This window comes from Nothoprocta perdicaria, unplaced genomic scaffold (genome assembly GCF_003342845.1).
Source record: "Nothoprocta perdicaria isolate Ctin4 unplaced genomic scaffold, notPer1 scaffold_75, whole genome shotgun sequence".
In the NCBI taxonomy this organism is placed as follows: domain Eukaryota; kingdom Metazoa; phylum Chordata; class Aves; order Tinamiformes; family Tinamidae; genus Nothoprocta; species Nothoprocta perdicaria.
The window spans coordinates 3,418,484-3,442,733 of NW_020456032.1; the positions used below are offsets into that span (position 1 = coordinate 3,418,484).

General features: G+C 41.8%; 1 protein-coding gene across 1 annotated transcript in view; it reads left to right on the forward strand.

The window, feature by feature from the left end:
• The first annotated feature begins 10,529 nt into the window (after positions 1–10,529).
• LOC112957656 (myosin heavy chain, skeletal muscle, adult-like) overlaps positions 10,530–24,250 on the forward strand; it is a 16,006-nt gene continuing 2,285 nt past the window's right edge. Inside the window, exons 1-33 of the mRNA XM_026051383.1 lie at positions 10,530–10,581; positions 11,994–12,220; positions 12,308–12,451; positions 12,545–12,701; positions 14,212–14,239; positions 14,340–14,451; positions 14,591–14,683; positions 14,818–14,881; positions 14,963–15,061; positions 15,168–15,271; positions 15,352–15,490; positions 15,717–15,835; positions 15,929–16,078; positions 16,571–16,741; positions 17,005–17,310; positions 17,408–17,482; positions 17,722–17,809; positions 17,904–18,021; positions 18,254–18,377; positions 18,808–18,944; positions 19,035–19,290; positions 20,462–20,704; positions 20,794–20,970; positions 21,056–21,201; positions 21,281–21,371; positions 21,460–21,849; positions 22,073–22,199; positions 22,300–22,418; positions 22,708–22,904; positions 23,197–23,380; positions 23,467–23,632; positions 23,796–23,920; positions 24,117–24,248. Coding sequence (XP_025907168.1) covers positions 12,017–12,220; positions 12,308–12,451; positions 12,545–12,701; positions 14,212–14,239; positions 14,340–14,451; positions 14,591–14,683; positions 14,818–14,881; positions 14,963–15,061; positions 15,168–15,271; positions 15,352–15,490; positions 15,717–15,835; positions 15,929–16,078; positions 16,571–16,741; positions 17,005–17,310; positions 17,408–17,482; positions 17,722–17,809; positions 17,904–18,021; positions 18,254–18,377; positions 18,808–18,944; positions 19,035–19,290; positions 20,462–20,704; positions 20,794–20,970; positions 21,056–21,201; positions 21,281–21,371; positions 21,460–21,849; positions 22,073–22,199; positions 22,300–22,418; positions 22,708–22,904; positions 23,197–23,380; positions 23,467–23,632; positions 23,796–23,920; positions 24,117–24,248 — 4,785 coding nt within the window. The 5' untranslated portion in view covers positions 10,530–10,581; positions 11,994–12,016. The remainder of the gene's footprint in view (positions 10,582–11,993; positions 12,221–12,307; positions 12,452–12,544; positions 12,702–14,211; positions 14,240–14,339; positions 14,452–14,590; positions 14,684–14,817; positions 14,882–14,962; positions 15,062–15,167; positions 15,272–15,351; positions 15,491–15,716; positions 15,836–15,928; positions 16,079–16,570; positions 16,742–17,004; positions 17,311–17,407; positions 17,483–17,721; positions 17,810–17,903; positions 18,022–18,253; positions 18,378–18,807; positions 18,945–19,034; positions 19,291–20,461; positions 20,705–20,793; positions 20,971–21,055; positions 21,202–21,280; positions 21,372–21,459; positions 21,850–22,072; positions 22,200–22,299; positions 22,419–22,707; positions 22,905–23,196; positions 23,381–23,466; positions 23,633–23,795; positions 23,921–24,116; positions 24,249–24,250) is intronic.

Genomic DNA, 24,250 nt, shown 5'->3' on the forward strand with positions numbered 1-24,250 from the left:
TTGTACAATTGCTTTGTTCCTTTTTATGTTTTGCAGGAATTGCCATCTAGGAGATGAGAGTCAATGTAGACAAACCACAATGTTTGTGGTACAATATGAGGTCTTCAAGTAATGATCTTCTAACAGGGACAATGTGCAGAGGAGAGAGTCCAGACTGTCATCCCTTTCAGTTGTATTAGAGTTTATGCAAAATGGTCTCAATTTTAGAATGATTGTGGAGGTGTATTTTCTTTTTATATCTTGAGTTGATTGGTAATAGAATATTATTAGTTTACACACTCATTAAACTTCATTTTTAKTTTTTTTTAATTCCTCTGCAAAAAGTTGTGCTGATCTGTTTTAGAAATATTTGCAGATACTTTKAACACATGTTTTTATAATGTTTCAGACAGAGCTGAACCATAGATACTTAGCGTAGAAAAGAACCATCTTAGCTCTCTGTCCTGTGTGAGGGTCCAAGTCAATTGCTGATTTATTCTCCAGTTCCGAGAGTCAGAACTGGAGCTAGAAAGAGAACATAAGCTACAGGGTATAGACAGTTGTATAGACAGACAGAAAAACAGTTGTAAATATGAATGACCTGACAAAGCTGTAATTAGAAAGCAGTTTTCTGAATGTTTTATCTCCCAAGGACATATAATTGCACATTCTCTTTCTACAGAATGAAGAAGACAGGAAGAACATTATTAGGTTGCAAGATCTGGCAGGTAAACTGCAGATCAAAGTCCTGTCCTACAAAAGATAAGAATGCTGTGAGTCACTGAACTGAAGCAAATACTTAAGAGTTTTCTAGGACTGCCATTTCTAATCTTGTCTCTGTGCCTCTGCATGTTACTAGCTGATTTTAATTCCTTTTGTTCTGTAATTTCAGAATGGACAAGCTTATTCTCATGTCTACAAATTCAGCAAAATACAGGATGAGCTAGAAGAGGCTGAGGAACATGTAGATATTGCAGAGACTCAATTCAAAAGCTCAGATCCAATAACTTCTTTCTACCAAGGTAAGCCTTCAAAGCAGGAGGCAGGTGTGCAGCTTACTTTGAATTGCTCAAGCAAGTCCACCAATAGATATATGTTTCATAGATATTGCTGTCTTGCAGGAAAGACTGCTCTAGAAGGAGAAGACTTCTGCATTTCAGAAACTGGTGTTGAATACTTCCTTCCAGCTACTGTCGGAAGGACTGATGACAGCTACTGTCATCACAGCACTTTTGACGGTGAAGAGACTTCACTGACAAAAGCTCATCTTGGAGGAGGAGATCCTGGGAAAACTGCACTGCATTTTACCTTTCACAATCTCTCCCCTCTGGGCTGCAGACTTCTTTAGCTTACACTTTTATAGATTCTCATTTTAAATTCGCTTCCCTCCTGTGCGCTAGGCCTCTTTCTTTTTGTCCAACTAGCTGTGGATAGGAAGAACTTCTTTTTCTCCCATCCTGCTTCCTACCTGTTGAACCCTTTGACTCTCTAGGAATATGGTGAGGCAAGTCTAGTGTAGATGTGGTTCTGATTGTCAGCCTTAGGCAGAATTTATGTTCTGATCTAAAGTAGTCTGAGTGTGCATCAGCGCTGTATCCTTAGCTCAGCTCCCCTGGCAGTTGTCTGTCTCCATTCCTAGACTGATACTAACCAGTCTAGGAGTGAAAATAGCTGAATACCAGTATTGGTTCTRCAACTTTGAGTGAGCTACTTGGCCACATTCCACTAGGCAGACCTGGCAATCCTAGGAAAAATGTGTCTCTAAGGGGATGTGGCTTTGGCAAGATAACCACCAACTTCACCTCGCCATCCGCCTTCCGCAGGTAAAGGAATTCTTTCTCACTCCAAAGTACTTGGTGAACTCCTATTCTACTTCTCTTCTGGCCTCAGGCTTTGACTCAGACTCACTGCGGATTTGGCAGAATAACAGGCAAATGAAGCCACCTGGCCTGTTTKGCGCAGAGTGATGGTTCAGTGCAGAGTCCCGGCTGCTGGCAACATAAACAGAGCCTCTGAGGAAAATGCAGGGTAACTGTAGCTAACATGCCCACTACACAGCTTGCTATCACACTACCGCTGGAAAGAAGCTTTGAACAAATTTATTTAAGATCCTAACTGAGGCTCCTGGCAAGGCTGCATTGTACAAACACTGCAGAAACCTAAGCGGCCTCATAYGGATCAAACCTTTCCCTTATAGTCAGCCAGATCTTAAGGCAAACTCTTCAGGAGGGGCTTTTCACACCACCTACACTCAGTTGCACTTGCTGGTGAWAATGCCTGGGGTGGGCAAAGCGAGTATGGGGGTGCTTTGTAAAGCTAGGCTTCTGGAGGCTTATTGGAATAGTCAACTTGGCTCTTTAGGTGGTGGAAAAAATAACCCACATATCAATGAATAATTGTGCCTCAGCTCTGTCAATTGAATCAAGTGAATTTTCAGCTGCAGAAATTTTAAAAATGGATAGAAACAGGTCAAGAAGTTGCAACTGTGCCAAGGGGTGTTTTGACAGGAGCTCACATTTCACGTCCAATAGCAAGACTTTAAGATACTTAATACATAGTCACCATTTTGACCACTTGTTTTTGCCTGATGTGCCCTGGCTGTGCATTGGCCCATGTGAGCGTGAAGCACTAAGGGAGACTGACTCAGCATCAAATAGGCAGCAGCAGGATCCAAGCTCAGGGACAGGTGCCTGCCCTCAGGGGGGACTCACTGTAAGTGCAGCTGGACAGTGTTTGTGGCCTGACCTTGTGTCCCCAGCAAACTAACAGATCCTGGGCTGTGAGATCCCAGCAAATCACTCAACAGCTTCCTGGAGCCCACGCTTGGGAGGAATAAGCCCCTCCTGGCACCTAGGGGTACAACATCCAATTGATGGGGACTTCACAAGTAAAGAATCTGTCCCCAGGAGGGGAGACAAGGCAGCGGGGGCTGCCCCTGCCAGGAGGGTCTCTCAATCACTCGTCTCCCTTCATCCTCAGAGTCATAGTCAAAAATAGCTGCCTCTTGCAAGACTCCTGAGCCGGGACATGCCTCTTGCTGTAGTTGATAYGCTTCCACTAATAGCTCTCAAAGACATTCCTCAGAGGGTAGGTTGCCATCTATATCCCACTGCAACGTGTTGTCCTGTYGGAGTGGGACAACTGTGTTGAGCCCTAAGATGGCAGTTGCTATTCTYATCTCAGAAAGATTTGCYCAGGCACAGCTCCTTTTTCCTGAAAAATGTTAAAATTCAGCTGTGTGCTGTGCTCTCACTTGYGAGAACATAAAAGAAGTGATGCCTGTAAAGTGACACTGCGCAAACCCAGCACCAGGGCTTGCACCATGCTCTCCTGGGACCATTGTCATGGTCATTTGATCCCAGCTTTGATTCCCACTTGCAGATTGGTTTGGGGTGGGGGTGCATCGTTTTTCTTGAATATTGGCAAATGGAAAAAAAAAAAAGTTGTTTTGTGGCCCTGAACCCCTTTTGCTGATCAGAAGGAGGGTCCTGGTTCATGAGTCCTGCATGAGAAAGAACTATTAGTTACTCCAAGCTTCCTCTAGTCCAGCTTGTAGGAACAGGCTGTAGAAAGCTGCTTTCCTTTGCTGGTCCAGCCAGTGCAGAGGCAGCCCTTGAAGGTCTTCAGATGAAATGCAAAATTGGGGATCCAGTGCATTAGGTGTAATGAGAGCAAGCAACTTGRAAGATGTGTTTGGGGAAGGAGAATTGAGAAAAATCTGAGGGCATTTTTTGGGAAACTACTATCATTTGAAACTGGCAATCTGATTTTAAATCCACCTTGACAGAGCTTTTTAAAGCTTAATTTTAAATTTGAAGAAATGACTCATTATTTTTAGTCTGTAAAGTAAAAATATGTTGCTTTGTTAACACAGCTCRCAGTGCAAAATTCACTTACAATCATGCAGTGCATTATGTGGTGCTGGCGGCGCTGCTGAGAAGGAGACATCCCCAGGCATTTTTTCAAACTCAGGAGCACAAAATATATKGGGAGGGAGCTATGAAAAGTCAGATTAACTCCTTGGCTTTCCAGAGGAAACTGCCTAATAAGTGTAATAGCTGCAGGGACTACTGTCCGCTGCTGGAGTGTGGAAGCTGCCATACAGTACAACACCTCAGGTCTCCCTGTGTACTCCTAGAGCAGGGAAAGAAGCCTAGATTGTGATCMACTGGCCAAGGCAGCTACTGTTGTAGCTGCCCCACTGGATGGGGATGTGCAGAATGGCCCAAGTTGGGTGCTGCTCGTGGTCCTATGACTCTCGCTACAGGGACCTGGACTTGTTGGTGTGTGAGCCTTGCTCATGGCTACTTCCTATGCATGCATTTTTGGAAGTTGAATCTGTAAAGGAGAAAGAAAAAGAAAATAAAAGATACAGGAAGAGATGAGAGCAGGGACTGAGCAGCACTGAGTGCCATTAGTCACTCCTCCTGAGAAGGAGAGTGTAGTTGTGTAACAGAGAAAGAACCGAATTAGCAGGTCTGCCCTGGGTCTGTGGCCGGGCAGAATGGTGCACACAGTGTGCTCAGAGGCTAGAGGCTGGGAATAAGAACTCTCTGATGGCCGTCACTGTAAAGCCTGCTGGATTATCAGGATCAAAGTGGAACACTGATGTGAGGGAAATGGAACATGAATCTCATTGCTTTGTGRGGAATGAGAGTCATTTTGTGTGGATACTCTATTTGTGGAAACAGGCTGCTTGTCACCTGATAGGTGCTGGTGCAAAGGTCTTGAGAAAAACATCAGTCCATAGTGGCCATAAACAAACATCTCTCAGGGAAAGTTTAAAATAGATGCATCTGATGGGATCATATACAGCTTCTATTCTATATGCACTGCAAGGGATCTCTTGAACTSAACAGCAGCAGTCCAAGAACAGCAGTTCAAATGGTAGAAAACATTTCCCCTTCTAAGACTGTCAGTAAAGCCAAATTCAACAGTTCACCCCATGTGTTCCTGCCGTACACCATGGGAAATCAGCTCGCAATGGAGCCTTGCTATTAGGATTTCATGGCAGTGTCCACATGGACACCACCACCTCACATGTGCTCACAGCGYTCCTGAAGTGAGGGCAGTGTTGTTGGCCGAAAACGTGATTCACAATGCATGAAGGCTTTGCAGTTGGGGCACAAGGAGGCAAAGACCAAGCTTGGCAAATGTATGACAGTAGTGCAGGGTCATGAGACAGCTTTGCTCCAAGATCCGATGTGACATCCTGCTCCAGGAAACTGGCAAACTCAAGGGAATTCTCAGCACTGGACAATTTGAGTGGCCTAAGAGGGGATGATTTGGGAGGAGAGCAGTGTACACTTGTGTTGCATAAAAAGCAGTGACTGAGCAAAGCTGYATCTCAAGCTGGAGAGGATATGGGATATATTTTCTCAGAGCAGAATCCTTACTGAGATTTAAAATGTTATCTGCTTCTCCTCTGCACTAAACACAGATCTTCACTAATACTCTGTGATGGAAAGGAGTCACCTGTGTAGCTTTTAGAGGGGAATCTCCTCAGGTTGTGGGGATACTAGTGTTGTTAGACCTCCCTAATTACTCGTCTCCCATATGAGGCACAAGCACACGATTGTCCTGGCTGCTGGCAAGCTGGTGGTATGTCTCCATCATTGCCTCCTGCTGGAACTGTTCTGTTTTACACAACTGACCTTTCTCTACAGAGGGAGCAGGGACTTGTACCACTCCCTTTGCATCACGGATGATCTGAAGTGTTAAGGGTGATCCTTTAAGTGTTTAGGCTAATAACCAAAGTAATCTACATAAAGTATGAAGTAATTCAAAAATTTCCTGAGGATTGAAAAGGAACTTTATTTTTTGCAGTACAAGAATGAGAAGTTACTTTGGAAAATGTCTCTGGGAAATCCTTTTATGTACTTYGTTGGCAACTGCACTGTAGCAATTCTGGAATTCAGTGTGGTCATCTAACAGGGGTGTCTTAGCCTTGAAAAAGCTAGACAGTTTAAAATGAACATATTTATATAGCTTCCAGTGTGATTAAATTCCCCCTTACAGCACTGAAATCTGTGGTATTTCTGCTTTTGTCACAGATGGGTGTAAGCAAATGACATTTCTTGTTGCTGTCTTTTTTAAGATCCATTTGCTGCTGGTGCTAATATTGTGCATCTAATCYTGATTTTCCTTCCCTCCCCCTCCCTCCTCTTTTGCCACTTGCTCTTTTTTTTTCTTTGTCTTATCCCGAGGCCTCCAGCCTGCCCACCCCACTCCCTTGCTCTGTAACAGGAGACCCTCAGCTGCTTTGGTGGGTGATGGAAAGGACATGCTGAATGTCACCTCCTCAGCCAGGAGGAGTCTGAGTAACRGTGCAACTTAGAAACTCGTTCAAGAGATGCTCATCCTCAAATATCATGTGGCTGGTTTACCTGTCTCCTTTACCCTGTTAGTTGGTTCTCTCTAGCTCTCTTGCTTGGTCGCCCCTGGCTGTCATTCACTGTCGCTTTGTTGAAAGTCACTAAGATGTCATCATTGTAAAGGAGTCTGTATATCCACTAGCCATAAAAATAAACAAAACAACAACAAAAAAACCCACCTACTCCTCTGTAGCTGAAAGAGCACATGGACTTCTCTGTCCATACAATGTCATGTACTGGGGCCAAATACTGTAGAAATTCAGTGTCCAAAAGGATAACCAGAATTAGAAAATACAAAAGTCAGCAGAATAGAGAATAGTTGCTTGCAAACATTGAGTCAGTGGCGCACTGGTGGCCACAAAAGGCAAAGAGAATATTAGGAATTACTAGGAAATAACAGAGAACAAAATAGATATTATTTTAACAGGCCCACAGATCAGCTGCTACCTGCAGTTCTGCCCTGTACAACTAGAAAGAATATGAAGAAAGGTGAGGAAGGTGAGAAAGGTCATAGGATCATTGCAGGAAGAGGTTGTCCAGGTTATGACCTTTCACTCTGGGGAAGCATTGGCCAGAAAGGAAGATGATACACTTACATAAAATTAGGAATACCTTGGAAAAATTGAAATTAGATTTTTACTGGTCAATACACACTTATGCAAAAACTACCAACTGGACTTTTGGTCTGGACTGGCTTGACTCTCCATACATTCTCAAACTTACGAGATAGTATCTCTGCATGATAGTGTCCTGCTCTGATTTTCCCACAGTGGAGCAAGCCATACAGAGGTATTRTCTTCTGGAAGATGGACAAAGTGTCACACACAGCTGCTATTTTATATCCTCCCAAATGAACTGATTATAAATTCTGCAAAACAGTCTGCAAAGTATTTTGGAGTTAAATTCTCTGAAGCCATGAGGAAATGGAGGGAGAGAGGAAAGAAAGTAAAACAAAAACCTGCTGTTTAAGAAAAGCCTGCTGCAGTCAGCAATTCTTTGAAGCAGTGGAGGAGCATAATTATTGCAGCAAAACAGTTTTGCCTGTGCCAGAGATCTGCAAAGCCAGATTTGTCACCATGGGAAGGCATACAGGAACAGTGGGTAGTGCTAAATAGCTGTTCCCAGATACAATGGTCACGGTTCTTGCTAGTCTATTCCACCAGCTGTGGGCCTGCATCCCCAGCAGCTAATTCCTCTGACAATAAATAACATACAACAGACAGACAGAGATCTCTAAATTGTTCAATATTCAGTCATATTTGGTACTTAAAAATGAGAGATGCATGTCCAGGCAAAGCTAATTGTCACCACATCTGCCACATCTGTAACACAGTGTTTAGACAGAGCTAATAATATATCAAGTGTTGATGTGCACATAAACATTGAGCAGGTGTATATCAATATTACCTCATTGAATTTGCACTGTGCTTTATGAGGCCCTGGAAAYTGGTAACCCAACAGGCTCATTAGGTTGAGGCAGGCAGAACAATCAGCAGTTGGTACCCAGCACAGGCAGACTTGACTTCATTTCACTCCAGTTCAGGTGTCTGCATCACAGGTGTTAAGAGTTGGATCTAGGTTTGCCGTAGTCAGACTGAGCTTGACCCTCAAAAGCAGGTAATTCTTGTATTGCCCCATACATACCCTCTGCCAAATGAGGRCCTGCTTCAAGACTGGATGCAGTGCTAGGTGGGACAATGTGTCCTGCAGTCTCTTTACAGCCTGAACATTCAGACAGCATTCCCAATCTTCCTTTCGGGAATTACTGTCTGCAGTGTTCTGACTTCTGTTTTGAAGCCCTCCTACATTTCTTCTCATCTACTAGTGACGATCTTCTGGAATTATTTTCATTCTGTATGTGAATGGGAGTCAGTTTCCCAACCTCCCTTGACTCCATGTTCGCAGTCACTTGGATTCACATTATCTTCACTGGACCCCCAAAGCTGATTCCTGCGTCCTATCAAACAGGAATGGTGTCAGCTGCCCATTGATGTGAACAGCTTTCCAGAGCTCTTCATCTAGAGCAGCCGTCTGTGCCAATAGACTGTAGATGGAGACACCCAAACCTTTCCAGTTCTTGTTTAAATCTTGCMTCATTTCTCACTAGGCAAGGCAGCTTTCCCTCATTATGTAGTGACCTCAGACAGAGCATGCCTGCAATGGCAAAATCCCAACGCCTTCAGCCTCAGAGCAAGAACCATGGATTGGCAGAAGGTTGTCTCCTTGATGATTCTGGGGAGAGGAAACCCATTCCTTACCTTTTCAGTGGAATAGCTTTATAATAACCATTTATAATGACTCTGGCAGCTTCCCAGTCATTCCTGGAATGAATCACCAAGTTCCTTGACTCAAACAAAGGGTCATTAGAAGGCTATTCTACTGAAGAGAGTGGGTTTCCTGTTCTCAGAATCAACAGAGAGGCTAATCCATGGTGCTTGCTCTGAGACTTCAGATCTTGGAGTCTGCCACTGCAGCACACTCTGTCTGTGGTTACCCCATTACAAGGGAAAGCAATCTTACCTACAGGCAACACTCCCTGGGTAGGATCAAGGGTATTCTCACTGGTCTCCCATGCAGGGCAGGACCCCAGAAGTGAGTTCTAGGACTCTAGGCTGGGGCCAACACACCCAAAACATGCGTGTTGCATTGCCAGAAACCTCTTGGAATGGGCTCTACATGCAGAAGGCATTGCCCAATGCTCAATACTGTCTTGCATCCCATGCATGATTTTTCTCATCTTGTTCATGTGTTATTCACTGAAGTCTTTTTATAACCAAAATGCCAATGTCCAAGAGAGAAATGTGTTTTATTCTGACAGGATTTAAAGTGATTCACGTGACAATATGAAATGTTTTTCTTTTCTAAAACTCTTTATCTGTCACTCTCCAAAGCTACCAGAAAATTCCCCCTTTTCCACATTGTCAGTATTGTACAGGCATGCCTGCCACTTCTAATGCACTAGTGCAGGTAGTACCATATGTCTGTATTTTGAATTGTGTGAATGTGTAAGTTTGCAAGGTATTTGTGGTGAGATGGCAGTGAGGAACTGAGGATGTATCAGATACAGTGCATCTAGACTGAATATTTTGTGTGCATGTTCCTAATTATGTGTACAAATAGGGCTTGCTGGGGGGATTCTTATGGCAGTTTTAGGTAGAAAAGCTGCAAGGGCCTTTCCTAGAGCAAAACAATCTTTTCCTGGGTTATAGGCATATCGGCATGGAAACACCTCGGTGAAATCAAATCTTGTCAACAAAAAAGAAGAAGAAAAGGAGCATCTCTTGCTCACTGGCACAGATCTACATGTCAGTGGCAGCACAACAACTTCACCTGGAGGCACTTTTTGGCTATCTTACATCACTTCTCAAACCTGAGGTTGCTCTACATCTCTTAGAGGCTCCAGCCTAAAACTTGTTAGACCCCAGCMTCTCAGTACTTTGGCTTTTGGCTGACTTGCTGTTTTTGTGATGCTTATGAGCTGCTATACAGCTTTACACTTGTGCTTTCGTCACTTTACCATCAAAACTGCCGAAAGTCTTTAATAAGGTTAATTTATCTTTTAATGAACTGTTTTATCTTTTTAACCACTGGGATAATTGCAGCTCAGACATACCAAGCAATCCAATTTGGATCATACAGTGAGTCGGTGGGAAAGCCAGCAATAGAATCCATAAGTCCTGCATCCAAGTTCTCTAAGTGCCTTGACTAGTCCAGATTCCCCCCTTAACACCCTTGTCAAATTGTTTATAGGAGATGTATTCATACAGGCAGTAAGACATCAAAAATTTCTAATTATATCTAGTCATGTCAAATGACAATTATGCCCTTAGTTCAGTTTGCCAGACAATGCTTTACCAAAGAAGGTTTGCCAAAAATGTTTTGACCGAAGAAAGAGTAGGCATCTGCAGCATCTGCAGACTAGATCCTATAAAATGTCCTTGTGACAAGTCTGCCCTGTCTCCRCAGAAAGCTTCAAGGTAAGTGTATGGGGTCTGCAGGCTTGCAGAAAGAGGATGGCACTCTTACGTTCCACTGCATTCCTCCTGCCTCCAATATTTATTTACAGGAGAGGACTGTAATTTTCAGCTTAGGCTTTAAGTCTGCTTTCAAGACATCTGCATATTTTCACTTTGGAATTCTGTGCAACAATAAGTAGACAGTTGCCATTTTTATTTTACAGTACTGTTCAGCTGCCAGTCTGCAAGCCACCTGCCTGCTATCACGAGAGGTAAGAAATTGATTTATTAAATCTAAGAGGAGTGAGAAAGACCATTTTTGGATGGGATTTTTGCATGGCTGAGTGAGTAGTCACTATTTCACTTTATATTCATAACCAATGTGATCAGAGTAGATTGATGATGGCACGGCTATCCATGGCTAATACCCTTGCCACTTACTATGGCTAGTAAGGCTATCAAGTGGCTGAGTCTGAAGCTTTTGACCACTTATGGCAGACTAGAAAATCATCTGCAGGCTATTCCTGGCTTCTACTTAACTCTGCTTAACTTCTGCTTAACAAAGTGAGGTATACTGGCTTTAAATCTTCGCTACAACAGCAAAATAAATGGGCAGAAGAAGAAAAAATAAAAAATCATACATTTGATATTGAAGCAATGCATTGTTTTGCCCAAATATTTTGTCTGAGGAATTTAACTATGAAATTAGAGAAGAAAGTGCTATAATGTGAGCAGCAAAACTCTGGTGGTCGTCTCTGAAAAATGTGATGGTCCATCTGCATTTCCCTTGGTAGTCTGCATATTCTCTGCTTCATAAAAAAATGGAAGCTTCAGACCTCTGTCTTTCTGTAAGGCAGTGCCTGGTCCTGCGGATAGAAATAAATAATTGTTATGTTGATAACTCATTTTAGTACAACATATCATAATTGTTGTTGTAAATTTTATGCATCTAAATGAACAGGGGAGAAATAAGTATTTTCCTGAACTGCTCTCTCTCATTTCCTCGAAAACAGTCATTTCTTAGGGAGACTAATAATGGTTTCTTCATTTCAAATCCCTTACTTAAGTTTTGAACCTTTGCATTTAACTTCTTTTTATTAGTAGTATATATTTTTAGAAAACTAAAAAGAAATAACTGGAAAGGATCTGTGTCAGTATATTTAGGATAAGCGTTACTCCTCTTTTCGTAGATACTCCCTAATCCATGCAATGTCGATGTTTACACTTGGATTCAAGACTTCACTAAAATTATAAAATAATATTATTATCATAACTGTAAATGATTAAAGACTGAAACTGGCATTCAAGTGTGAAAATTGCCTATAAGATAGTCTTAACACTGAAGTACACTGTACTTCTGCCCCAGTTTCCTGAATTGGGCTTAATAGAAAGGCATTCATTTGCAGTCATGACATTATAATTGTTTCAAGCAAGTTTTCAAAGGGTATCTAGATAATTCAAAATAATATCAAGGTTCTTTTTCTCTGTGCTACAATTCCTAATTACCTTCAATGGCTACACCTTATTTAAAAAGTGATTTTGTGAACCTCAGCCAAAAAACTCCAAATAAACATTTTTCACATTTTCCCCAAAGGATAAAACTTAGTAACGAAAAAATACACAGAAGTATTTCCAAAGACTTTGAATAATGTTAATAACTTTCTTTTGCCATGTTGTCTTCTAGAAAACCCCTAATAAAGTGCAGCCATGTCTTCAGACTCTGAGATGGCTGTTTTTGGGGAGGCAGCTCCTTACCTCCGAAAGTCAGAAAAGGAGAGAATCGAGGCCCAGAACAGACCTTTTGATGCCAAATCGTCAGTATTTGTGGTACATGCCAAAGAATCCTTTGTGAAAGGCACAGTCCAGAGCAAAGAAGGAGGAAAAGTCACGGTCAAGACTGAAGGTGGAGAAGTAAGTACAATACAAGCTTCAGAGCAGCATTTACTTCTCCCTCCGAGCTCTTAGCTGACATGCATGGATCTCTCATTTCCTTGGCAGACTCTGACCGTGAAGGAAGACCAAGTCTTCTCCATGAACCCTCCCAAGTATGACAAAATCGAGGACATGGCCATGATGACCCACCTCCATGAGCCCGCTGTGCTGTATAACCTCAAAGAGCGTTATGCAGCCTGGATGATCTACGTAAGTACAGGCCTCGGTCTCCTCTCAAGCAGCTAGCAAGAAGCGCTGCCCCAAGGCAGGTGGAAGCCAACTTGCTGTGTCCTGTCCTTGCAGACCTACTCGGGTCTCTTCTGTGTCACTGTCAACCCCTACAAGTGGCTGCCGGTGTACAACCCGGAGGTGGTGTTGGCCTACCGAGGCAAAAAGCGCCAGGAGGCCCCTCCGCACATCTTCTCCATCTCTGACAACGCCTATCAGTTCATGTTAACTGGTGAGGAATCTTGAAGGAATCACAAAATCATCTGGAAAACATAATGCTTGTTTTATAAAAAAATTACTATGTTCAGAGACGTAAACCTCATCACGAACCTTGCTTTGTTTTAGAAATTATCATTGCTGCTACACTGAAACAGATGTAGCTCACTTCTAAATAGTTTTAAAAGTTTAGCTGATGGTATAAAGCTAAGGGCACTGAGAAAGTTATTGTTTAGGATAATTAGTGGGATAAATTGTGTCAGATGAAACAAAGGTTTTCATTTTCAAGCTTCAAGATACATTTTTTTTAGGTCTGAACACTAGTCAAATGGTCAACAAAATACTGTTTTAGCATTGAAAAATATAATTCCATTATCTAAAATATATGCTATTACTTAAATTCTTGATGCCTTGGTTTCATGAAGACTTAGATTAAAAAAACGCAAATGTTCCGATTTCAAATGTTCTGATATTTTCAATGTATTTGTAAAGATAAGCAGCAGAATTATTGCACCACCAAAAAAAATCATGATAAATGTTTGCATTTCTAATTAGCTAGTAGTTGATACTCTTGTATTATGCATTTATTTCTTCTCAGGTATGAAAATTTGCAAACTAGAACAGATCGGGATTCTGCACACAGGAAGTGCAGGATGGAGAAGGGAATCAGTGATCTGATGTCCACACATCTGCAGTATTCAGTTTCATGAATACATATCAATCTAACAAAACATTACAGAGTGATAATGCTGACTATGTTTAAAAACGAAAAGGCCTTAAAAATTTAGGGAAATAGAATGATCACCTAAGTATTTTTTTCTCCTTCTCCATGTTTTCTGTGTGCGACTGAAGTAGGATTATGAATTACAAGTACGAATTTAGCCTTCCATTTTCAGATTTCTTCGTTATTTTCAGTTTCTGCCTTAAGGCAGAAACTTTAAAAAACACTCGCAAAGACAGAAATACACCAAAATTAAATAAACTGAATCAAGAAAATAAACAAGAGAGAAAATCCTGAAATAAATAATATACTTACTTACTCTGGAAGTTATTCATTCTTTTGCATTCATTGTGAGATAGAAAAAAAAGAATAAGAAGATGTAAAGTGTTTTTAGAACTGGTGAAATATGCAAATTGACAGGAACCAAGGGTTATCCAGAAGATAACATTTATAAGAAAAGCTCTTGTGGAGGGCAAATCAGAATTCTTTTGACCTGCAGTTTTACACACTGTCAGAACCTAATCTCAATTACTTATTCATGCATTTATATAATAAGAGAGAAGCAGCTTGCTTAACAAAAAATGAATACATGGAAAGTTCTATTCTGCTCCCTCTGTTGCTGCAGCTGATATTACATGTTTCTCTGCTAGAAACCACAATAGTACTTACTGGACTTCCCAGGGGTTTTCAGAGTCTTCTGTCTCTGCCCCTTCTGGAAGCCCTTGTTCATATTTCTCTCAATGTTTGAGTTCTTTGTTACTCATTAGCACTACATACTGTCCCTTTCTTTCTGTCTCCATCACAGATCGCGAGAATCAGTCAATCCTGATCACGTACGTACATTCCCTGCTCCAGTTCCCTAAGGGTGGCTCTGTGCCAGGGGACCTGCTGCCTGACCATACGTTCTCTGCTTCTCTCTCCTTTGCTTCCCAGCGGAGAATCCGGGGCAGGCAAGACTGTGAACACCAAGCGTGTCATCCAGTACTTTGCAACAATTGCAGCCAGCGGGGAGAAGAAGAAAGAGGAACAATCCGGCAAAATGCAGGTAAGTCAATAAATACTTCCTTGAATGAATTCTGTTTATTCTTCCTTATATGATTTTGGAAATGATAACAACCACTTAACAAGTTGTTATACCAATCAGTGGGTATAACAACCAATTAACAAGACTTATCATGCTGTAGGGCACGCTTGAGGATCAAATCATCAGCGCCAACCCSTTGCTGGAGGCCTTTGGAAATGCCAAGACTGTGAGGAATGACAACTCCTCACGCTTTGTAAGTTGTTGCTTGGGACAAAATCTCTCCTTCTTCTTACAAGAATAATGATGATGGAGTGATTGTGCTATTTCCACCAAGGGAGATGGCACTGGAATGCAACTAGGCTGAAATGCTTCTTTTTCCCTTCACAGGGCAAATTCATCAGAATCCACTTTGGRGCCACAGGGAAACTGGCTTCGGCTGACATTGAAACATGTAGGAGATCTTCCTCACAGCTCATTYTTTCCCTCCTTCCTGCTCTGTGCACTGATTGTGTGTAACTTTCTTCCTTACCAGATCTGCTGGAAAAGTCAAGAGTCACTTTCCAGCTCAAGGCAGAAAGAAGCTACCACATATTTTATCAGGTCACCTCCAACAAGAAACCAGAGCTAATTGGTAGGACGGATTACTGAGCTTWTTTTTGGAGGAAGATCACTGAGTAACAATTAACTACATTGTATGGACAATGAAATTTAACCCAAGAATATCCATCTCTTTTCAGAAATGCTCCTCATTACCACCAACCCATATGACTTCCCTTTTGTAAGTCAAGGTGAGATCACTGTTCCCAGCATTGATGACAAGGAGGAGCTGATGGCTACAGATGTAAGTAACACACAAAACAAGTCATCTTTGAGTAGGTTACCTAGTATGCATACATYTTATTCTTGTCATTCTGTCACCAGAGTGCCATTGACATCCTGGGCTTCACTGCTGATGAAAAGACCGCCATCTACAAGCTGACAGGGGCTGTCATGCACTACGGGAACTTGAAGTTCAAGCAGAAACAACGAGAGGAGCAGGCAGAGCCAGATGGCACAGAAGGTATTAAACTGAATAACACATTCCTGTAAGTTATTCAGTGTATCAAACACATACTATTAGTCACCGTAATTTGGTCTTAGGTGGACTTTAGTATTAAAAGAAAAACAGCGAGATCGGAGATTAACAGATTGCAATAATAGACTGAAACTGCAGATTTTTGGAGAATACTTGAGGATCCAAAATCTGTGAGTCCCTAAATTCTTTTTCTTTTTGTTCCATTCTTTAGTTGCTGACAAAGCTGCTTACCTGATGGGTCTGAACTCAGCTGACATGCTCAAGGCCCTGTGTTATCCCCGAGTAAAGGTTGGAAATGAGTATGTGACCAAAGGTCAGACCGTGCAACAGGTTAGAACATATGCTGGCCTAAAACTATCCTTTGAATTCCACTGACTTGCTTCCACTCTCTTTGGTAACTCCAGACCTCTTCCTGTGCTTTAGGTTCACAATGCTGTAGGTGCTCTTGCAAAGGCTGTCTATGAAAGGATGTTCTTGTGGATGGTTGTTCGCATCAACCAGCAGCTGGATACCAAGCAACCAAGACAGTACTTTATTGGTGTGCTGGACATTGCTGGATTTGAGATCTTTGATGTAAGGAAAAAAGCCATTGTACTTGGAAGTGACCTTTGAAATATTTCTAATGAGGAATTAATATGATCTCATGATTATTTTCCTTTTTTAAACCCAAAGTAAAGAGTGACCTTTCAAAGTACTTGTCTTGCAATAATAGACTAATTTTGTAGATGTCCCTACTCAGAAAGAATGGCCCAAGCACAAGATTTGTTTGCTTTAAGTAATCAAGGACAAGATAGTATAAAAACATATATATCATGATAGGCTCTACATTCTGTACTTCCCCCTCCACTAATTTCTTTTTAGATAACATAGGGAATCTTTTATTTCAAAGAGAGAATATTTGATGCATTTTGTGTTTCATTATGCAGATATAAAGTGCACTGAAGAAATACAAATACTTTACATTGAAGCCAACACAACTGAATTTCTTGTTTTTAAAGGAAAAAGGAATTGTAGTCATTGCTATCTTGCAAATATGGATCTTTCTCTTTTCTTTTTTCTTCACAGTTCAACAGCTTTGAACAGCTCTGCATCAACTTCACCAATGAGAAACTGCAACAGTTCTTCAACCACCACATGTTTGTGCTGGAGCAAGAGGAGTACAAGAAAGAGGGAATTGAATGGACATTCATTGACTTTGGGATGGACCTGGCTGCTTGCATCGAACTCATTGAGAAGGTATCTTTTCTGTTCACTAGGTGTGCACAAATCCTCTTATTCTATAATATCTTGGCCTYATTACTCAAAGGGCTTTTCCTTTGTCCAAACATTCAGATTTTATTCTGTGTCTAAACATTCAGATTTTGCTCTTCAAAATACCTTGCCCTGTATCATATTTTCTGATGTGTATTTCAGCCTGTGCTCCTCCACTCTGCATAACTGAAGCTCATATTGTCCTGAAAATTATTTTTCAATTTGTCCCTCTTTTGCATTTCTTCCAGCCCATGGGCATCTTCTCCATCCTGGAAGAGGAGTGCATGTTCCCCAAGGCAACTGACACCTCTTTCAAGAACAAGCTCTATGACCAGCATCTGGGCAAGTCCAGCAACTTCCAGAAACCCAAGCCTACCAAAGGAAAGACAGAAGCTCATTTCTCCCTCATACATTATGCTGGCACAGTGGACTACAACATCACTGGCTGGCTTGAGAAGAACAAGGACCCCCTGAATGAAACTGTCATTGGGCTGTACCAGAAATCATCGCTGAAAACACTGGCCTTACTCTTTGCCAATTATGGTGGAGCAGAAGCAGGTCAATATTTTGACCATATTTTACAAAAGGCAATCATTAAAGGCAAAAGCAAAATCTTATTAATCATATTAATGCTTTTTCAATTTTGCAGAGGCTAGTGCTGGTGGTGGCAAGAAAGGCGGCAAAAAGAAGGGTTCTTCTTTCCAGACTGTCTCAGCTCTTTTCCGGGTACAGTATCTCTTCCATAGATAAGGTCTGTCTATCCATTAATTATAGAGACTAATTTCTTTTAAATAAATTTAATATATATAGCTGTAATTTATGGGATTCATTTCCCTTAATTTAGATGGCCAAAAGCTAGAAATGTAAACTAGACATAACTAAATTTGTCATTATCATCCACTATGTCATTTGTCTTAGTGGAAATTATATTTGCTAACATAAATTTTTGTTAATGACTCTCCTAGGAGAATTTAAACAAGCTAATGACAAATCTGCGGAGCACTCACCCCCATTTTGTACGCTGCATCATCCCAAATGAAACGAAGACACCTGGTAAGAGACTCACATACGGAAGGTTATAAATATGTTGGAGCTTTTCCTCTCTGTAGCACAGAATATAGTACTCATGTGTGTTCTTAACTATTAGGTGCCATGGAGCATGAACTGGTGCTACACCAGCTGCGCTGCAATGGTGTGCTGGAAGGGATCCGAATTTGCCGGAAAGGTTTCCCCAACAGAGTCCTGTATGCAGATTTCAAACAGAGGTTAGACTGCTCCCCCTTCCTGGGTCATTTTGATAATGTATAGTACCTTGTGGAATTTAAGCATCTATGGGGACTAAAGCCATCTGTAAAGTTTAGATATAGCAGCTGTTTAATGTTCTCAAATGTTCTTAAACCATTTCTTGCAGTGTATCAGCTAACTAGTTTCAACAATAGACCTACATTCTTTACATTACTGTAGACCTACMCCTTTACATTCTCTTTTCTCCCTCAGGTACAGAGTATTAAATGCAAGTGCTATTCCAGAAGGACAGTTCATTGACAGCAAAAAGGCTTGTGAGAAACTTCTGGGATCAATTGATATAGATCATACTCAGTATAAATTTGGTCACACCAAGGTATCAGAACTGTTTGGTTCAAAAACTCTTTTTTTTTTTTTWATAGATTGATAATGATGCTGAAATTCTGCAGGCAGGGTACCAAAGGATAAAATATTGCATTTAAAACAAATCCAAATGAGTATTTTGGGGGTCAATACTTCATTATAACTTTGAAATTCATTGCATAGGATGATAGGATGATCCTGTTTCGGGTTTCCCAATATAAGAGATAATTGTAGAACAAAAAAACCCGAAGATCTGACAAAAACAAAGGCATAAGATCTATCTCAGTTTCTAAATTGCAGGCTAATAGAAACTTGGGCACTACATGCTTTCTTTGGGCTTTTGCTCATTTCTTAACTTCCCATATGATCTACCTATATCAGCATACTGGACTACACTGAACAATGATCAGATCCACAGTACCTATTTTTATGTTCTATCTAAGGTGTTCTTCAAAGCTGGACTGGTGGGTCTCCTGGAGGAGATGAGAGATGAGAAGCTGGCACAGCTCATCACTCGCACACAGGCCAGGTGCAGAGGCTTCCTCATGAGAGTGGAGTACCAGAAAATGGTGGAGAGGAGGTAGACATTTCTTCAAATTAGCCTTACTGTACTTGACTTACTGGGTCATCACTGTCTAAATATTTTATATTCTTTTGCATTACCTTTCAGAGAGTCCATCTTCTGCATCCAGTACAACATTCGTGCATTCATGAATGTCAAGCACTGGCCCTGGATGAAGCTGTTTTTCAAAATCAAGCCTTTACTGAAGAGTGCAGAATCTGAAAAGGAGATGGCCACTATGAAACAAGAGTTTGAGAAAACTAAGGAGGAGCTTTCAAAATCAGAGGCAAAAAGAAAGGAGCTGGAGGAGAAAATGGTAAAACTGGTGCAGGAGAAAAATGATCTGCAGCTCCAAGTGCAGGCTGTGAGTATTACCAATGCACCTGATATGAGCTGTGATGATAAAGATTAGAGRTACCACTGTATTTTTATAAGATATGTAGAAAATATGATTTTAATATATAGTATTTCATTAAGTGGAGCTCTTAAAAATGTAATTAGCTGCAATGACAYTGTGGTCAAGGCCTCACAAGATGTTCTTTATACCACAGGTGAGACTTTTCTAAGATGGTTGCTGAGTTTTCCAACATTTACCCTCAGTGAAATAGGATAAGATAAAATAAAGGRCATATCATTATTTTCTTCATTCTCAACTAAACAGAATTTAATGTTCTTGTTCATTATTCTAAAACACTCAAAAACATGAATTAGAATCACAGTACAGCGTTAGGACATATCTAAGATATTGCAAATCTGTGATTTCTAAATAAAATCATTCATAGAATCAACTGTATTCACCAACTAATACAATGCAATACATGTGATGTAGTTAAAGATGAGTGTTCCCCTTATTAAAGCATCTTGAACTGTAAAAAGATTTCAAATTCTGTTCACTGCTAAAATTATCATTTTTCTCACATAGAATATCTTTTAGACTGAAGATGGACATAATACATAACAACAAACACTGTAGTATGTCTACTATGAGAAATCCAGAGCCAGGTTTTCAAAATGGTCCATTTTCCAAAAGCTCCTGTTCTTAGTTGATAATATGCTGAGTATTTTTGAGAAGTATCGATGAAAATCTAAATCATAAACAATTGCTCTCAAAAAAAAGTAGAGTAGACCAACAAATACAAGAATGATAACAACTTTGACTTTGGTATTTATATGTAGTATAGCATATACTCATGGCTCAGCACTTTATGCATGTTTGAAAATACAGGAGATCTGTAATTAAACCAAAATTAATACCCGTATTGTAATGCTGATCTTGATGGGATCTAAACTTACACAAATACGTAGGCCTTCATATATATGGAAAACAATTTCGTTTGTTGTTAGCTTTCAATATTAGTTGTTAGAAAAAACAGTCAAAACAAATTAAAGACAGCTTTAGGTAATCTTACTTTATGTTACAGAATAGTTATCCAGCAATTCTAATTGCTATTCCAGCGAATGATTCTAAAAGGCAAAGGTAAGAATCTTGGTATCCCTCTTAAGACACATCCAGAAAAAGAATATTTTCCCAACAGGAAGCTGATGCTTTGGCAGATGCTGAGGAAAGATGTGACCAGTTGATCAAAACCAAAATCCAGCTGGAAGCCAAAGTTAAGGAAGTGACAGAAAGRGCAGAGGATGAGGAGGAAATCAATGCTGAGCTGACAGCCAAGAAGAGGAAACTGGAGGATGAATGCTCAGAGCTGAAGAAAGATATAGATGACCTTGAGCTAACACTGGCCAAAGTTGAGAAGGAAAAACATGCCACTGAAAACAAGGTATAATGCACAAGATTTCTTTGCCATGCCAGAAAAGAATTCAGTGTTGTTACAGCAGGATTCCATATCCATTTGCTCCTTTCTGACAGGTAAAAAACCTGACCGAAGAGATGGCAGGCCTGGATGAAACCATTGTGAAGCTGACGAAAGAGAAGAAAGCCCTCCAAGAGGCCCACCAGCAGACACTGGATGATTTGCAGGCGGAAGAGGACAAAGTCAATACGCTGACCAAAGCTAAAACCAAGCTGGAACAGCAAGTGGACGATGTAAGGACAAGCACATTAAGTAAGACTAAAACAACTGTGAATTTAGAGCAGAGTGGTGGAGCATTCATGGCCTTGTTGTTTTCAGCTTGAAGGTTCCCTGGAGCAAGAGAAGAAAGTGCGTATGGACCTTGAGAGAGCCAAGAGGAAGCTTGAGGGTGACCTGAAGCTGGCTCATGACAGCATAATGGACTTGGAAAATGATAAGCAGCAGCTGGATGAGAAACTAAAGAAGTATGCTTGTGGGGCACCTTTGCGCTTAGTTGGTGCGTATACGCTTTTTGTTGGGCTCTAACACAGTTTGTGTGCACAGGAAAGACTTTGAAATCAGCCAGATCCAGAGCAAGATCGAGGATGAGCAAGTTCTTGGCATGCAATTGCARAAGAAGATCAAGGAGTTGCAGGCAAGTCTCTGTTCCCTCCCTTCTCTCATGCCGACAGAGGTTCAGCTGGAGCAGGGCATGAGTGTGAACGGCCCCTACTGTTCCACAGGCGCGAATTGAGGAACTGGAGGAGGAAATTGAGGCCGAGCGGACCTCTCGCGCCAAAGCAGAGAAGCATCGGGCTGACCTCTCCAGGGAGCTCGAGGAGATCAGTGAGCGCCTGGAGGAAGCAGGGGGAGCTACGGCAGCCCAGATCGATATGAACAAGAAGCGCGAGGCCGAATTTCAGAAGATGCGGCGCGACCTCGAAGAGGCCACTCTGCAGCATGAAGCCACCGCTGCCGCCCTGCGCAAGAAGCATGCGGACAGCACAGCCGAGCTCGGGGAGCAGATAGACAACCTTCAGCGTGTCAAGCAGAAGCTGGAGAAGGAGAAGAGTGAAMTGAGGATGGAGATTGATGACTTGGCCAGTAACATGGAGTCTGTCTCTAAAGCCAAGGTACAGAGATGTTTATTAATAGCCCTATGAAAACAATGGAATATTTATGTTTATAATCTTACCTTTAAATATAATTGGGTTATACCATAAGTATCTTTTACCAAATCTGTTATATAGAGCAGCATTTGTATGCACACTGTCTGAAGGAGAAATATAGGACTCTTCATCTTCATGAGGAACAGTTCCAATATTTATTATTTCTTTTTTTCTACTTGACACTTAGGCCAATTTGGAAAAGATGTGCCGCACTCTGGAAGACCAGCTGAGTGAATTTAAATCAAAGGATGAGCAGAATATGCGCATGATCAGTGATCTGAGTGCTCAAAGGGCTCGCCTGCAAACAGAATCTGGTCAGACACTCTCTCTAGTTGGGATATGGAAGAACTCCTTTAATGGCTTTATAAGATTATGAATAACTGTTAAAATATTTCTGACTTCAAACTTTCCCAGGTGAATATGCACGTCAGGTGGAGGAAAAGGATGCTTTGATTTCTCAGCTTTCTAGAGGAAAACAGGCTTTTACTCAACAGATTGAGGAATTGAAGCGGCAACTAGAAGAAGAGATAAAGGTGAAAAGATTTCATACTACATATGAAATACATATTAAAAATATAACAAAATATTAGGATACCGATTCAAGGCTAGGGTAAAACTCCTCCCATATATATATATATATTCCTCCCTGATATATATATTGTGCAGATATATGAGAGAATACCTTTCCTTGTTTCAGCTATAAATGATTCATGCAGTGGCTTAATCACTACTTCACTGGGATAACATTCCAGTATCTAAAGGAAAGTAAAAGGTGATTTCCCAGGGCCTTTCTAAACTGTGTTGCAATCCTCGTCTCCCCAGGCCAAGAACGCCCTGGCTCATGCCTTGCAATCTGCCCGTCACGACTGTGACTTGCTGCGGGAGCAATATGAAGAGGAGCAGGAAGCCAAGGGCGAGCTGCAGCGCGCCCTGTCCAAGGCCAACAGTGAAGTGGCCCAGTGGAGGACCAAATAYGAGACGGATGCCATTCAGCGCACGGAGGAACTGGAGGAGGCCAAGTATGTGGTAGTGGGGTGCMAGGAAGCCAGAGGAGACTGGAAGTACAAAAGGGACTTTAAACTATAGAAGGTGTCCCTTGGGAAAGACRAAGGCAAATATGCTCAGGAGGCCAACAATGGCAGAAATGAGGCTTCATRGGTGGAGAAAGCTGAAAGACACTAGTAAGAGAAATTTGAACAGACCCWTGAGAAAGTGATGGAAAGAAGCCAAGACTAGGTTGGGGAATGTGGAAGGGTAGATGAAAGGGTGCGCTCTAGAGGATGTGGCTATGCTGTATTTACCACCTCCCAGGAAGAAGCTGGCACAACGTCTACAGGAAGCAGAGGAACATGTGGAAGCCGTGAATGCCAAATGTGCTTCCCTGGAAAARACAAAGCAGCGGCTGCAGAATGAAGTGGAGGACCTGATGATTGATGTGGAAAGAGCCAACGCTGCCTGTGCAGCTCTGGACAAGAAGCAGAGGAATTTTGACAAGGTAACCTGGGTTCCAGCMTTGTGCTCTGGTGACAGDGTAWCCCYTCGTGACTGCCAGATCCATAATCAGGCYCTGTTGCTCTTCAGATCCTGTCAGAGTGGAAGCAGAAGTATGAGGAAACACAGGCTGAGCTGGAAGCCTCCCAGAAGGAGGCTCGCTCTCTCAGCACRGAGCTKTTYAAGATGAAGAATGCCTATGAGGAGTCCCTGGACCACCTGGAAACCCTGAAGCGGGAGAACAAGAACTTGCAGCGTAAGTCCTGGGGGCTGTGCTCCTCACAGGGTTTTCTCACAAGTTGTTGATCCACCAAGCCACAGGGCTCGTGGCTGCAGTCTTGTGAGGGTGCAGGTCACCTGTGTGTGACAGGCCCTTTCTCCTCCCGTTCGGTGCCTGACATTTATCCCTGTCCCTACAGAGGAGATTTCTGACCTCACGGAGCAGATTGCAGAGGGAGGAAAGGCCATTCATGAGCTGGAGAAAGTGAAGAAGCAGATTGAGCAGGAGAAATCGGAAATCCAGGCTGCTCTGGAGGAAGCTGAGGTACGTGGCTGTWGTCACTGGTGTCCACGCTAAATATACAAGCAACAGGAACATTTGGTTAGGCAATGGGTGATTCACCTCTGCCCTGGTTGTAGAGCAGAACCAAGTCAGATTTCCCCAAGTGCTGTGTCAGAAAGTTCTTGACAGTAAGCAATAGCTTTAGTCGTGGAATAACTCTCCCCATGCATTTGTCCAGGCCTCCCTTGAACATGAGGAGGGGAAGATCCTGCGCCTCCAGCTGGAGCTCAACCAGGTCAAGTCTGAGATTGACCGGAAGATAGCAGAAAAGGATGAGGAAATCGACCAGCTGAAGAGAAACCATCTCCGAGT